Genomic DNA, 12,996 nt, shown 5'->3' on the forward strand with positions numbered 1-12,996 from the left:
AGTTTGGCACCATTTTTGTCATGTTTACATGTTATTTAATTCTATCCTTTGCAGGACCGGTGTGGGCAGGATGGATTCTGAGGAGGAAAAACCTGAAAGGCTTCAAGAAAAGGGGGGGGGGGGGGGGGGCAGAATGACAGGTGTCCAGGAAGAGTTTTTATCCTTTTTTCTGCAAATGGAAACCTCTTGCTAGCTGTGAGAATCAGATTTGGTTCAGCTTTTTGTTAATTTGAATGAAATTTACTTTATGAAAGTGGAGCATTTGTCATTGGTCTTGTCTTTCCTGTTGTGTTCCCTTGCTGCATTTTGATTTAGAGTAACAAGATCCCAGCTGGGAAAGGCAAATGAAAAGGAAGTTTGGGACTCTAGCTGGACACTGGAGTTTCTTTGAGATGTATAATTCATCTATACACCTCAGTTTTATATTTCTCAGTAAAAGTAAATAAAATAACAATGGGTACCAAGTGGGATAGCAGTGAACTTTGTGTTAGGACTGAATAATAGGTCTCATAATAAGATGCATGTGAAAGACAAGGTCATGGTTGGTAGTCCTCTCACTATAATGTTTTTGTGCATGCTGTTTATAGTGCATTATTAACTGTTTTTGTTGGTTTTTTTTGTAAATTAATGAAATTCTATACTTCTTCCTATGCTGATCTTTATTCTGTAACGGACATCTACATCTCATGGTTATTACTAGGATGTTTACCTAGGCAATTCAGAGCTTTTAGGCTATATTAGGAAAAGGATATAAATTATATTTATAGCCACTTGTATTTATCATGGAAAATAAATACTCATTTTTAAAAGCATGGAAGGACAGGGATGCCCATAGTTTGGTAAAGGCTGTGGTGTGTTGCATACTCCAGTTGTCAGGGACTGCTGTGAGACTGGTTAGTCTGGCACTCTGTAAGGGGAAGAAAAACTATTCTACAACCAATATAGTTCTGTTTCCATTAGAAGTTGTAATGTTCTTTATTTGTATTGAATTTCATTTGGGGTTTACATGCAACTTTTAATCACAGGTCAAAACTAGGAAAAGAAACTAAAAGGCTTCATTGGAGATTAAAATAAAAAAGTGTTTAATTTTATTCCATTAAAGCATTCAGTTTGACTCCTAAATGTGACCAGAACAAATGTTTTGACATAGAAGATCTGTATGAAAAGTACTTTTGTAGGAAAACAAGATTTAATGTTGTATGCCTTTTCTTACAGGAAATTAAAATGCATGACTGACAGTGAAACCGTTGCACCTGACTGGCCTTACTACAAAACCATTGATAGGATCTTATCCAAAGTGACAGACCACAGTGATGTGAAAATGCATGAAAATCAGCAACCAGGTCCTTCTACATCACAGACGGAGGCCTCGCAGTCTCCATCAGCTAAGTCTACACCTCTGTATTTGCCATATAACCAGTTTACATATGAAGGAAGGGAAGAGTGCTTTGAAGATGAACATTCGGAGAGCTCGTCAAGCTTACTTTCTTACAAGCTGAGGTAGCATCTATTTTCCCCTCTTGTATTTCACAGAATGAACTGGATCTGCTATGTAAAGGGGACATCCTAGAACATTTTTCTCCAGCAGCTTTTGTATCTTTTTTGTAAATCACAAATGAGATCTGTTCCCCAGTCTCAGCCACTTTGCTGAATAAGGGCATTTTCTTTATTCCTTTATGAGATACTGGAGGGGAGTAGGAGGACTGGGCAAAAAGTTGTATAATATTGCCAAAACTCAGCATGCATGTCACTGCTCACATGAGGTAGAGTGTTTATAATAGGAGCATAGGCATGTTCAAGAGAGTCCTGCAGTGCAATCAGAGATACAACATACTGCTTAGATGATTTTTGGCTTGCTCCAGTTTTGCTTTTGGTATGAGTATGAAATTTCTCTGGTTTCAGCTATTATTAAAATGGTGAAAAGATGCAAACTAAATATTTCAGTGGACACTGAAATGCTGCTCATGTAGTTTTGAAGTACATTGTAACATTTTAAATACAATTGAGAATGTCACTTTTTCAAAGTAAATGCTAGTTTGAGAATGCAAACATGTTTCCTTTTTCCATAAGTTCGGAGTTCTCTGGAAGGCAATGTTTTAACAAAAGGCAGGGTTGTGTATTTGATACAAATGTTAGACTTTACTGGTCTCATTTTTTGTCCAGAATGGTGTGAAATAAGAGTTGACTACAGTTTTCTGGCAGGAAAAAAAGTTGATCCTAGAGATCCTTATCATAAGTCTGTGAGGCTTTAACTATGACAGTAAAATTATCTGTCAGTCATGCAACTGAGAAGGTGTTGAGCTGGAAGCAGAACCAACCTAACAAGTTTGGATTATTGTTTCCAGGCTTACTCTTGGATGAATAAAACTAGGGTAAATTCATTCTATCATTCAAGCAAATACCCCTTGAACAGCTGATTATTTTTTAAAACTTTTTCTTGGCAACTGAATACATATTAGGGTGTGTAATTCTTGAACTGTAAGCAACAATTTTTTTCATCCTAGTTCATTGTAAGTAGGTATCCCTGATACACAATCTCTCTTGATTTTAGGATTTGCAAAGTCCAAGATCACTTTTCTGAACCAATAACTTTTTTTTTTTCTAATTCACAATTTGATTTCCAATAATATTATTTAATATTTAATTAGAAGGTCACTTTTCCACAAATATGAACTATAGTTTGTTCACTAGGCTATTTAATAACATCAGACTTTTTCAAAATGCCAGATGTTAAGTTTCTTCAGCTTAGGGACAACTCCAGGACAATACAGTTTTGTACCATAGGTGACTGGTAGGGGATGACAGAGGTCACCACACCAGGTTTCATTACAGAGTGTAGACAAGCCATCACAGAAGTCAAGTTAATCGACCACAAATGTGTATCTATCTGTTGTGCTTCCAGTTTGCACGTGGACTCCCACTCTCATGTAGATGCTTTCATTCACAGCTAAAGTGGACTTAAGCCATTCTAACTGAATTATTTCCATAGTGTTAAGATCTGGAAAATTTAGGCTATAATGCATTTTAGCCAGCTTCAGGGTCAGTGGGGTTTTTTACTTTGTCCAAGGTAATTACCAAAGCCGTTTCAGTAAAAAATATTTTAACTTTACTTGGCCAATGTAGAAACTGCAGGTCATTTAACTCTGGCCTTTAACGGCACAGGCTGGCTTTCAACTGGCTGCAAGGCTGTATGGCAGGTAATGATGCTTTGTCCTTGCAGTAGGTCAGGCTGCAGTGCTGCTGTTGCCTGCTAAGGATGGCTGTGCAACAGGGTTTGGGAGCTGGAGGAAAGGGTAAGTCAGGTATCAGTGTGGTAGGACCTCCATAACACATTGCTCTCTAATTTACAAATGCAGCCATGCTTTCACAGCCTCTACTACAAACAAATTTTGTGCAATATAATATTGTGCTTATCATTTAACAGCAAGATACGTACATATTCACAAGCTAAAATACAGTTCTGCTGTGTTTTAAAAAAGAAAAAGATGAGCAGTAGATACCACTTGAGAGGTTAGTATAACATTTCAGGTGACCATTGTGATCGGATTAAAAATTAGAAGGCACTTGTGATATTAATGGGGCACATATCTGGGAGGAGGAAAAGTGGAATTCCAATAGTCATAGGAGGTTTTGAAAAGCTTGTAGAGCTTTGACCTGTTTAGTTTAGCCCGATGAATGAGAGAAGGGTAGGGAACCCTTTCTTGGCCAGAAGGAAATACAGTGCTTGCTAATGATATCAGATGGGTTAAAATCACTTACAGCTGCCGTGGTAAGACAAGGAAGATAATTCTTTTAGAGTTACTAATGGAAAATTAGGAACTGAAAGGCGATTTTCAGTGTAAGCAATTAGTGTGTCATCCTGTATTTGAAAAACACTTTAAAATAGCCAACAAGAGAGAAAAGAATTAGCATACAAAATTTGGGTCCATCTTGGCTTTCTTGTAAACGCCCTTGCCTCTAAACAGTACACAGTTGATCTAACAGACTCAGAAAAGGAGCTAAAGGCAATACTGGGATTCGAAATTAAAAGAACATTTCAGGTCCTCAATTTCTGTCTTGATTTTTGTACTTTATGGCTACACGAAACAATTATTTTGAAACATTTTGAAAAGTATATGCACATATCTATATGTAAAATATAGATGCATTTTACAGCTGTATATTTTACAACTGTATATTCCTTTTTTTCCTCTGAAGCAGACTATACACACATCAGTCAAGTATGCAAAGTAAGCTTACGCTATGGGATTTTTTTCTTCAGTAGTAAAAATCATAATGTTACAGCAACAATAGATAGTGGAAAAAACCTCAAGCAGTACTTTTATAAAGTAAATTTTTAAACTCCTGAAAACTTCAGTGTTATTCCCTTAAACTCTCAAACACAGCTTTTGAGTGTCAGCTTTGTATTTTCCACAGTATCCTTGAACATAGCAGGAGGATACTTGGCTATATGAATTACAATTCAAAAAAATGTATTGATTTTAATGTTTAGCTTTCATGATAGAGAAAGATGCCAAGATTTATACTTCAATCAATACATACATAGTCTCAAGTTAAAAATAGCTGAAACTGGGTTTCTTTGCATTTTATTTGAAATTCTTTGTGTTTGGGACCTTCTTACAAAAAACAAATTTTGCTAGGTAGTGATAATACAATTCATGTGGGATAAAATTAATTTTTATTTTTGTTGCAATTTCCAGATGAGGAAAACATTTGGAATCCCTATTTCCCTTTAGTGGGGTTCCTGCTATTTGTTTAGTATTGTTCTAACACTGTTCTTGGGCTTCAACAAAGCTTGTATTTTACTGCAATGTCCATAAAACATCTGACAATAAGAGAATTATTCTATTATGGTCAGATAATATAATGCAATGTGGCAGAGTCTTGTACTGCAGCTTAAACTTTTAGAATCAAAATTCCTGACACCACTATAAATGACTTTTTATCTAACTGAAAACAGTGTTTTTTCACCCTGTGGACTAATTTATAGTCTTTATTTTCATTGTTAAAGTAATGACAGAACATAATTATACAGACTGCGAATGTGATTCAGACTTCATCTGTTCTGCCATTTCTATTGTACTGAAAATGGGGGTCAAAGAGTTACTTTCACAGATTAATAGACCATAATAAAACCACCATGTCATCTACTCTGACTTCTTGTTAAATACCATCCATGTATTTGAATTCAGTTATTTTGGTGTGGAGCCCAGAAATGTTATGGAGGGGGTTCTGTGACATGCTTCCTTTCAGCAGAGGACTACAGCACTCAGGAGCCCCATGTCTCTGTTGTCCTCCACTTCTCTGCTTCCATGATTCATTTGACTCTTGGAAATTTTTACTAGATATTCAGTCTAGATCTGATATATTCAGAAGATGGAGAATTCAGTCATCCCTATGGGGTTCTGTTCTAGTGATTAATCCTTTGCTTAAACCAGTGTCTTGTTTCTAATGTGAATATAGTGATTAAAATGTCAGATATTATTTCTATTTATTTTTCTTTTCACTATATAGGAGACCCTTTCAGCATTTTTCACTTTTTGCCTCAAGGTAGTTGTGTACCATGATCATACCATCTTTGGTATTCTTTAATTTTTAAATGTAGGTTAAATAATTTGGTACAGAAGGTTTACATATGGAGAAAGAGTAAGAATTGGTAACATGAATTAGCTAAGATATGAACTGTTTAATAGAAGTGCATTAAAACTTGGCGAGGTTGCTAATTCAGGAAATAACAGTTTTGGCAAAGCCTTTAATCTTTCTAAAATTATGCCATGGCTATTTAAAATCTGAATGGGCAGCATCTACAAAGAAGTTTGAGCTTTAGGCTATGCGCATTATGTAGTGCATCTTAACTCATTATGCAGACTTGTTATCATAGCAAGATGCTTTGCCCAGGCTCCAAGCCATTTTTGTGGTTCTTTTCTATACTTGACTTCAAGGATGAGCCTCATTAATTCCTGAATGCATCTGGCTGTATTTGAATGAGCCAAGTTTACCAGGAGATCCAGGTTGCTCTATCCTCAGTCCTCAAACTCTGAAGATCTTTGTGCCATCTCTAAAATTAATGAGACTTATTTCCAGATTATTGTTAATTATTTTTCATAAAGATATGGTTATGGAGGTCCACTCAGATTTGTACCTAGCTAAAAAAGCACAAACAAGCCAGAAATAGCCCTTAGCTGTTGAAAGCCATAAATTCCAGAAACCAATGGTACTGGAGACCCATTTGCCATGGAGTAGTCAGAAAGGAAGAATTGTTTTAGTGGTTTTGTGGGGGTAAAACATTTTGGTAGACAGATAACTCTTTGTATTCAACTCCTGCTTCATTTATTATTCACACACATCCCTGAAATTGGGCCTTATTGGGTGAGTGCAGGCAATCAATCAAGGAGCTTCTAATTGAACAGTGAATTAAATCGATCTTAGGTAGGCAGCAAATACATTTGAGACTTGCCTAATATCTTGCCTAATTATATCTGGAGGTTTTGCTTTGTTCACCCTGGTCCCCAGTAAACACTGTCATTTCTGCTCGGCCTCCTAGATGAGATGGAACGTTTTCTTTCGCTTGGTTTGCTTCCTTTGAACCCTGCCTGTCTGTTCTAGAGCACAGTGTGGAAATAGCTTTGCAACACAGTGCCAATGCCAGAGCTCCTCCACACTTCATTTGTGCGGTCGGGGGAATACCAGTGCCAATTCTTTTGGAGGCTCCCTGCCGTAGACACTGCGAAGGCCCAAGAGTATCAGCAGATTTTGTATTTGAGGTCCTGGATTTCCTAAACCCCTCTTTCCTCCAGATCTCAAAATCTACCTTCAGAGACTAGGCAGACTAGGCTTGGCAAAGAGTGGAGATGCTTCTTTGGCAGAGGCTGTGGATGCTGTCAGGATCTGTTGCGCCCCTACTGTCACAGACATGTTGGCTGCACAGGAACGCAACATGGAGAATCGGCAACAAGAACCGACTGGTGTTGATCGTTTCTTATGCTCATGCCTATAGATTGCCAAACTACACATACTCCTAGCTGAAACTATTTGAGGATACTGAAGCTGGTGGGCTACACAGTGCTGAATGCATATTCCTATCCCTGCTTCCCTCTCGACTTCCTGTTATAAAAAGTTACTGACACTGGAGAGGTCTCTCTGGTGTGCTGCCTAGGAGAGCTAAAACTTCTCAAGAAAGATGGCTAAATATCTGAGGAAACGCTTCAGTATTCATATAACTCCTTCAGGCATCACTGGACATTTTACGTTGTTTCATGTTGCTGAGGGTTCTTTACTTGTAAATCAGATTCTTTAGGTCATTCTTTTGTAGACCTCTTCTCAAGAGCTCTCCTTCAAGAGCTATTCTGAAAGAAGAGAGGATTGTAAATTCCAAGTCCTTACTATGGACTTGTGAGTGATCACAAAACCCTCTCATTGATAGTCACTATGGCTGCAGAGAAAAGGAGATTGGGAACACCACCAAAGCTAGGAGTGTCTGAAATTCTTTTCAATGAAGGCTGTCTAATTACCAAGTCATGTTTGTTAATTGTAAACAAACATAGAGGGTACTTAGGAGACCTTGAAGAATCCTTGTGCCCTGGCTTTCAGGGGGACTTCTCTGTGCTGAAACCTGATTTTGAGCAAGCGCTTGTCAGCGAGTACTTTCTCAGTTATTAGCAGACTGCAGGTACTGCTGATACAGTTCCCCGGGTAGCTGCCATCACCACCACACATTTTGCTTCTCTTTCCTCTCTGAAGCTGTGCAAGACAGTTATTGTCTTGGGCATATGGTTATATGTCTTACAGGTTTTTGATGGATCACAATTGTTTAACTGAAAAACAGATAAAATCCTGTACAGACTCTAGGAAAACACTTCAAAGATTTTTTTTCTTCTCTTAAACATAAGGCTTATTTTAGGTCTTTCAATCCAAATTACTCTATGTCCTTTTTTCATGGTTTTTTTTTGGTCTCAATTGAAATTAAAAACCACATGGCAGCCACAATTGCCAAGAAGGTCACGCAATACTCAGTGCAGCTCAGTACCATTGACATGCCTCAGATCTTCTCTCTCATTCCTTATGAAGGACCATTCTCACCAGAGCTTACTTTGACAAGATGCAAGCCCTCTTGTGGCTCTAGGAGCCAGTTCTTACTTATTTCAGATAGCTACTTTCTAGTACTGTATAGGGAAGAGGATAGAGATCTATCAAGTTTTCAATATTTAAATCCTTTGTGAAGACAAGTTTAAATTCAAAAGGTGACTTTGGCTAAAAAAATACCATAATTTCAGAAAGTTTCTTGCTCTGCCTACCAGAAAACATGCATTCTTTGTGAATGTGAGTGCAGCGATGGGAACCTTGGAATAACAGATCCAGTGCTTTCCTTAGACTGCTGCAGACCTTTTCCACTTGCTTGACCTCTTTGAGAACCACATTTCAAATCATTCTGGCCCTTAGAGTTAATGGGGAGAAACAGAATTTGCTGTCAGCCAAGACCCATTCTTGCAGGATTGGCTGGCTGTGATAATCTCAGTAATCAGCTGCAAGCTTGACCCACAGTTTGAGCAGAGCAGCATGTATTTATTTTACGCACATTTATTTGATGCCCAAAGTCAAATATGATATACAGATCTGCAAAGGTGAGTTTACTTTGTATATCTTCCAAAGGTTTGTTTAGCATGAAGATGATGACTTTTCCTTTCCCTTAGCATCATGGTAGTAGTGTAATAGTGATAAAGCCCTTTGAATTGTACAAGTAAGTTTAAATTCTTGGATAATCTGAAAGCCAGTGGTCTTGTTCACTGTGTTAGTGTGCCACCTGCAAAGGAAGATTGTTGTTCTTTCTTACCTGTGCACAGGGAGACAGCACATTCAAATGACTAAACAGTGCTCAAACAGTTTCCCTCATGACCAATTCTAAATTTTTTTCTCTAAGATTTTAATAGCATTTAATTTAATCCACTTGTTTCTTTTTGTAGAACTCACCCTTTTTCGGTCATTGCATTCTTAAATGTCAAGGGGCTTGTATCTTTTTGTTATATTTGCATTAATTCTTTCAGGTGCTTAGGATTGTTTATTTCTCTTGCTGAGAGATCTGAATGTCACAGTCACTGTTGCACAAAGCCTGTCAAGTAGGATAAGAACATGAATGAAATTATGATACAAATCTGCCACAGCTGAGTGACCTCCCTCCCCACTCCCCTTCTTCACATTAATCAAAATACATTCCTCAAGAGTTCAAGTTATCCTTATTCAAGGATGCCTTGAAATCTGCAAGATGTTGACATAGCATACTACTCACAACCGTGCTATCTCATTATTACATTTCACCTACAAAGGATACTGCATTTGGCAGAACACGACTGAGATTGCTGTTTGTGTGAAGAGACTTCAAGACCCATCATCAGAAAACTTTGATGTTGGGGACTCCAGTCTGGAGTTACAAAAAGTGTGAACAAACACGTGGACTACCACTTTAAGTTAGAAAAGAAGTGATCCAGCTGTAACTGGAGGTTTTTAAGATGTGTCACACACTTACACATTTGCCAGCTCGTACTCAGCTGGCTGCCGACCAGCACCCCCAGGTCCTTTTCTGCTGGGCAGCTTTCCAGCCACTCTTCCCCACGCCTGTAGCGCTGCGTGGGGTTGTTGTGACCCAAGTGCAGGACCCGGCACTTGGCCTTGTTGAACCTCATACAGCTGGCCTCAGACCATCAATCCAGCCTGTCTGGATCCCTCTGTAGAGCCTTCCTACCCTCGAGCAGAGCAACCCTCCCTTCCAACTCGGTGTCATCCTCAAACTTGCTGAGGGTGCACTCAATCCCCTCGTCCAGATCATCGATAAAGATACCAGACAGAACTGGCCCCAGAACTGAGCCCTGGGGAACACCACTTGTGACCGGCTGCCAACTGGATTTAACTCCATTCACCACAACTCTTTGGGCCCAGCCATCCAGCCAGTTTTTTACCCAGCGAACGGTACACCTGTCCAAGCCATGAGCAGCCAGTTTCTCCAGGGGAATGCTGTGGGAAACGGTGTCAAAGGCTTTACTAAAGTCCATGTAGACGACATCCACAGCCTTCCCTTCATCCACTAAGAAAAGAGGGAATCTTGTAAGCTGTATCCTCCTAAACTTTTATGTTCATAATGTTTTGTGATGGAATATATAAATGAGTGGTCAGTGCAACTATTGTTTCTCAGTGCAAGGGCAAATTCTGAGACTAGTATTCTGTAGTGGGTCCAGCCTTACTGATGCAATGCTTTAAGAAACAAGCTGTAACTTACCACCACACATAACAGTGCAGCACTTTCTCTGGATGGGATGGTTATTGCAGCATTAACATTGGAGTTTTAATGGCCAGATGAACAAAATCTCTCTCCAAATACTGTTTATAATTTCAGTGTGTAAGAAATGTCAAGTTTAAAAAAAAAAAAAAAAAAGCCTGGTATTGTGCAGGGAAAAAATCTTATTAAAAACAATGAGATTTAAAAACTTTTTTTTTTTTAAACTGTCTGTAACACTATGCAATAATACAGTAAATACTTATGTTTTGGCATGAACTTGAGAGGGAATTTATTGGAGAACACAGAGGCGTTTAAAAATAGGACTAGGTTGTAGCTTGGCCAAGAATGTAGTATAGAATTTTAGGTTCTAACATAGTTTTTTTTTTTAATAAATATAAGTTTAATTGTTAACATGTATTCACATTTCAGAGCTGAAGAAAGACCAGTTAAGAAAAGAAAAATGCAAAGCTGCAGCTTCCAAAAGAAGAAGCTAAAAATAATGGAGGCCATGTTGGAAGAACAAAAGAAGTTGAGTAGAGCTATGGAAGAAACCTGTAGAGAAGTACGCAGGATTCTGGATCAGCAAAACATCATTCAAGTTCAAAGCTTACAGTTACAAGAGAGAATGATGAATCTACTGGAAAAAATGATCTCCAAATCTAATGTGTAGTTTCCTTTGTGAATGCCTCTGAGATTACTATTGATATTATAGATATCCCTTTATTGCACACCATATGTGTGTCTGTTGCCCTATTCCCAGGTTTTCCATGGAAATTAAAACCCTAGTGTAATCTTAGTTAAGCAAAGAGAACAGATAATGCAGGGCGAGAGGTATCCAGTATGATAAAATTAGTGCAATATATGCCAAAGTTGAATTATTTTTATATGGAAAGGTTAAGGGATGAATAGCTCTGGGAACTTCAGTACTATTTATGCCTAGGTCAGGTATTGTTTTACAGACAGTGGTGTTGTATATTGCTTCACATCAAGGACTGTAGCTTGACCTGTTGTAGGAGAACGAAATAGTGCATTTCTAAACATGGTAATTGCATCTTGACTTTGCTGATGATTAAACCCTGTTTTGAAACATATGCCGTGATTGTGCAAGTGAACTATGGTTCTTGTGAAGAGCTAGTTGGGACCATGAGACACATCATTTTAAACTCCATGCCTGATATGAATAGTACTCTAAAGTATTAGGGTAAAAATAGTCTATTCAAATACACTTTTGATATAAAGAGAAACCCCCAAACCCACCTTACTATATGCTGAATACTAAAATGTATAGAAGATACTTGAAGTTGCTTTTGATATTAAATGTTTAATTTTTTTCATTATTAACTGGAATCTGTTGACTTAATGAACAACCAGCAATGAAAACTCTCATTTATTCTCTATCACAAAAGAAAAATATTGTATTGTGTGTATATACATATATATATATATAATCTATCAAATGAAATAAAGAAAAAGAAGAAACTTATTTATTATTGCTGGGCAGATAGTATGCTTTGGGACAATGAAAAATACTGGGAGAGATAACCACGGTCAAAGTTTTTAAATTCTTAATTGCAGTGCAAAGATCTATACTGATGCCCAAAATATAGAGATGGAAGTCATGAAGAACATTCAATACCTCTACAGTAGTAGTTGCTGGTGGCACAGCTTCGGTGTGCAATTAGAGGTTTTAAGGTGTGGTCTGTAAGGAAGATCAACATTGATAAACCACAAGAGGGAGCCGGAGGCATAAAGGATTGTATTTAAGTCGTTAAGATGAGGTTCTAGCAAATGTTTCATTCTTCAATGAAATATGACATTGAAATAACCTTTTACATAAATTTAAGTATTCATTGGCTGAATTTCCTATATACCATTTCTTTTTGCATTCTCCTTGAAAAACATATTTTTGCTGCTTTCACTCTATTTGCAAGACTGAAGGTTAGATTCAGATATAGAAGTATGGAATTAATGTTAGTACTAGGAACTCAGGCCATTTTCCATTCCCACTATTAAATAATGCTCCCTCTTGAAACTTTGCTTTTGAAATTTTGCATTTTCCTATATATTTTAACATATTGTTGCCTAAGCTAATGTTAGCTAAACTATTTTAAAACCCAGACCCAGCCAATTAATCTGTAATTGTGTTCAGTGAACAGGATAAAGGTTATACTCACCAAGCAAAGTAATAATATATGGAAATGTTTCTTTGAAGATCCTGCAGGTATGAAGATTAAGAATGATTAAGTATGTAAATGCGGCCCATTCCTAAAGAGTTTAATTCATGATAACAGGATAATGCAAATGTAGTAGAAGACTGAACCAGCAGAAAATGGTGGCTGATGAAGTATAAGTGAAATAACTTTCCTTCACTCCACCTTTACTACAGTGATTGGGTGACTGGAAAAAGGGCACGTGTCTGCAAAGATAGGGTGATAGCTGACATTTAGCAAAAGTGAAATTCCAAATACTTTTGTGTATATAAATTGAATTAGTCATGTCTGGAAGAGAATCATAAAACCTTATTATATATCTGCCTGCAGAGCTACTGTTAAAACCAGGGCTGTTCCTAATGTTATATAGGTGATCAGAGTACTTGCAAGAGCATTGTCATACAGGCATATAAGAGAGAGGGCATATATGTTGTGTGCTTTGTCATGGTTTTGCACATTCCAAATGTAGATCTGTAACAGATTTGGGTAGGCTGATGTATCCATGTTGTAGTGCTTCCT

General features: G+C 37.7%; 1 protein-coding gene across 2 annotated transcripts in view; it reads left to right on the forward strand.

The window, feature by feature from the left end:
* MSANTD1 (Myb/SANT DNA binding domain containing 1) overlaps positions 1-11,630 on the forward strand; it is a 35,641-nt gene extending 24,011 nt beyond the window's left edge. For both annotated transcript variants that reach the window (XM_075040687.1, XM_075040695.1), the window contains 2 exons: positions 1,216-1,500; positions 10,697-11,630. In XM_075040687.1, the coding sequence (XP_074896788.1) occupies positions 1,216-1,500; positions 10,697-10,937 (526 nt within the window). In that variant the 3' untranslated portion in view covers positions 10,938-11,630. The remainder of the gene's footprint in view (positions 1-1,215; positions 1,501-10,696) is intronic.
* The last annotated feature ends 1,366 nt before the right edge of the window (positions 11,631-12,996 follow it).

Source organism: Buteo buteo, chromosome 1 (genome assembly GCF_964188355.1).
Source record: "Buteo buteo chromosome 1, bButBut1.hap1.1, whole genome shotgun sequence".
Classification (NCBI taxonomy): Eukaryota; Metazoa; Chordata; class Aves; order Accipitriformes; family Accipitridae; genus Buteo; species Buteo buteo.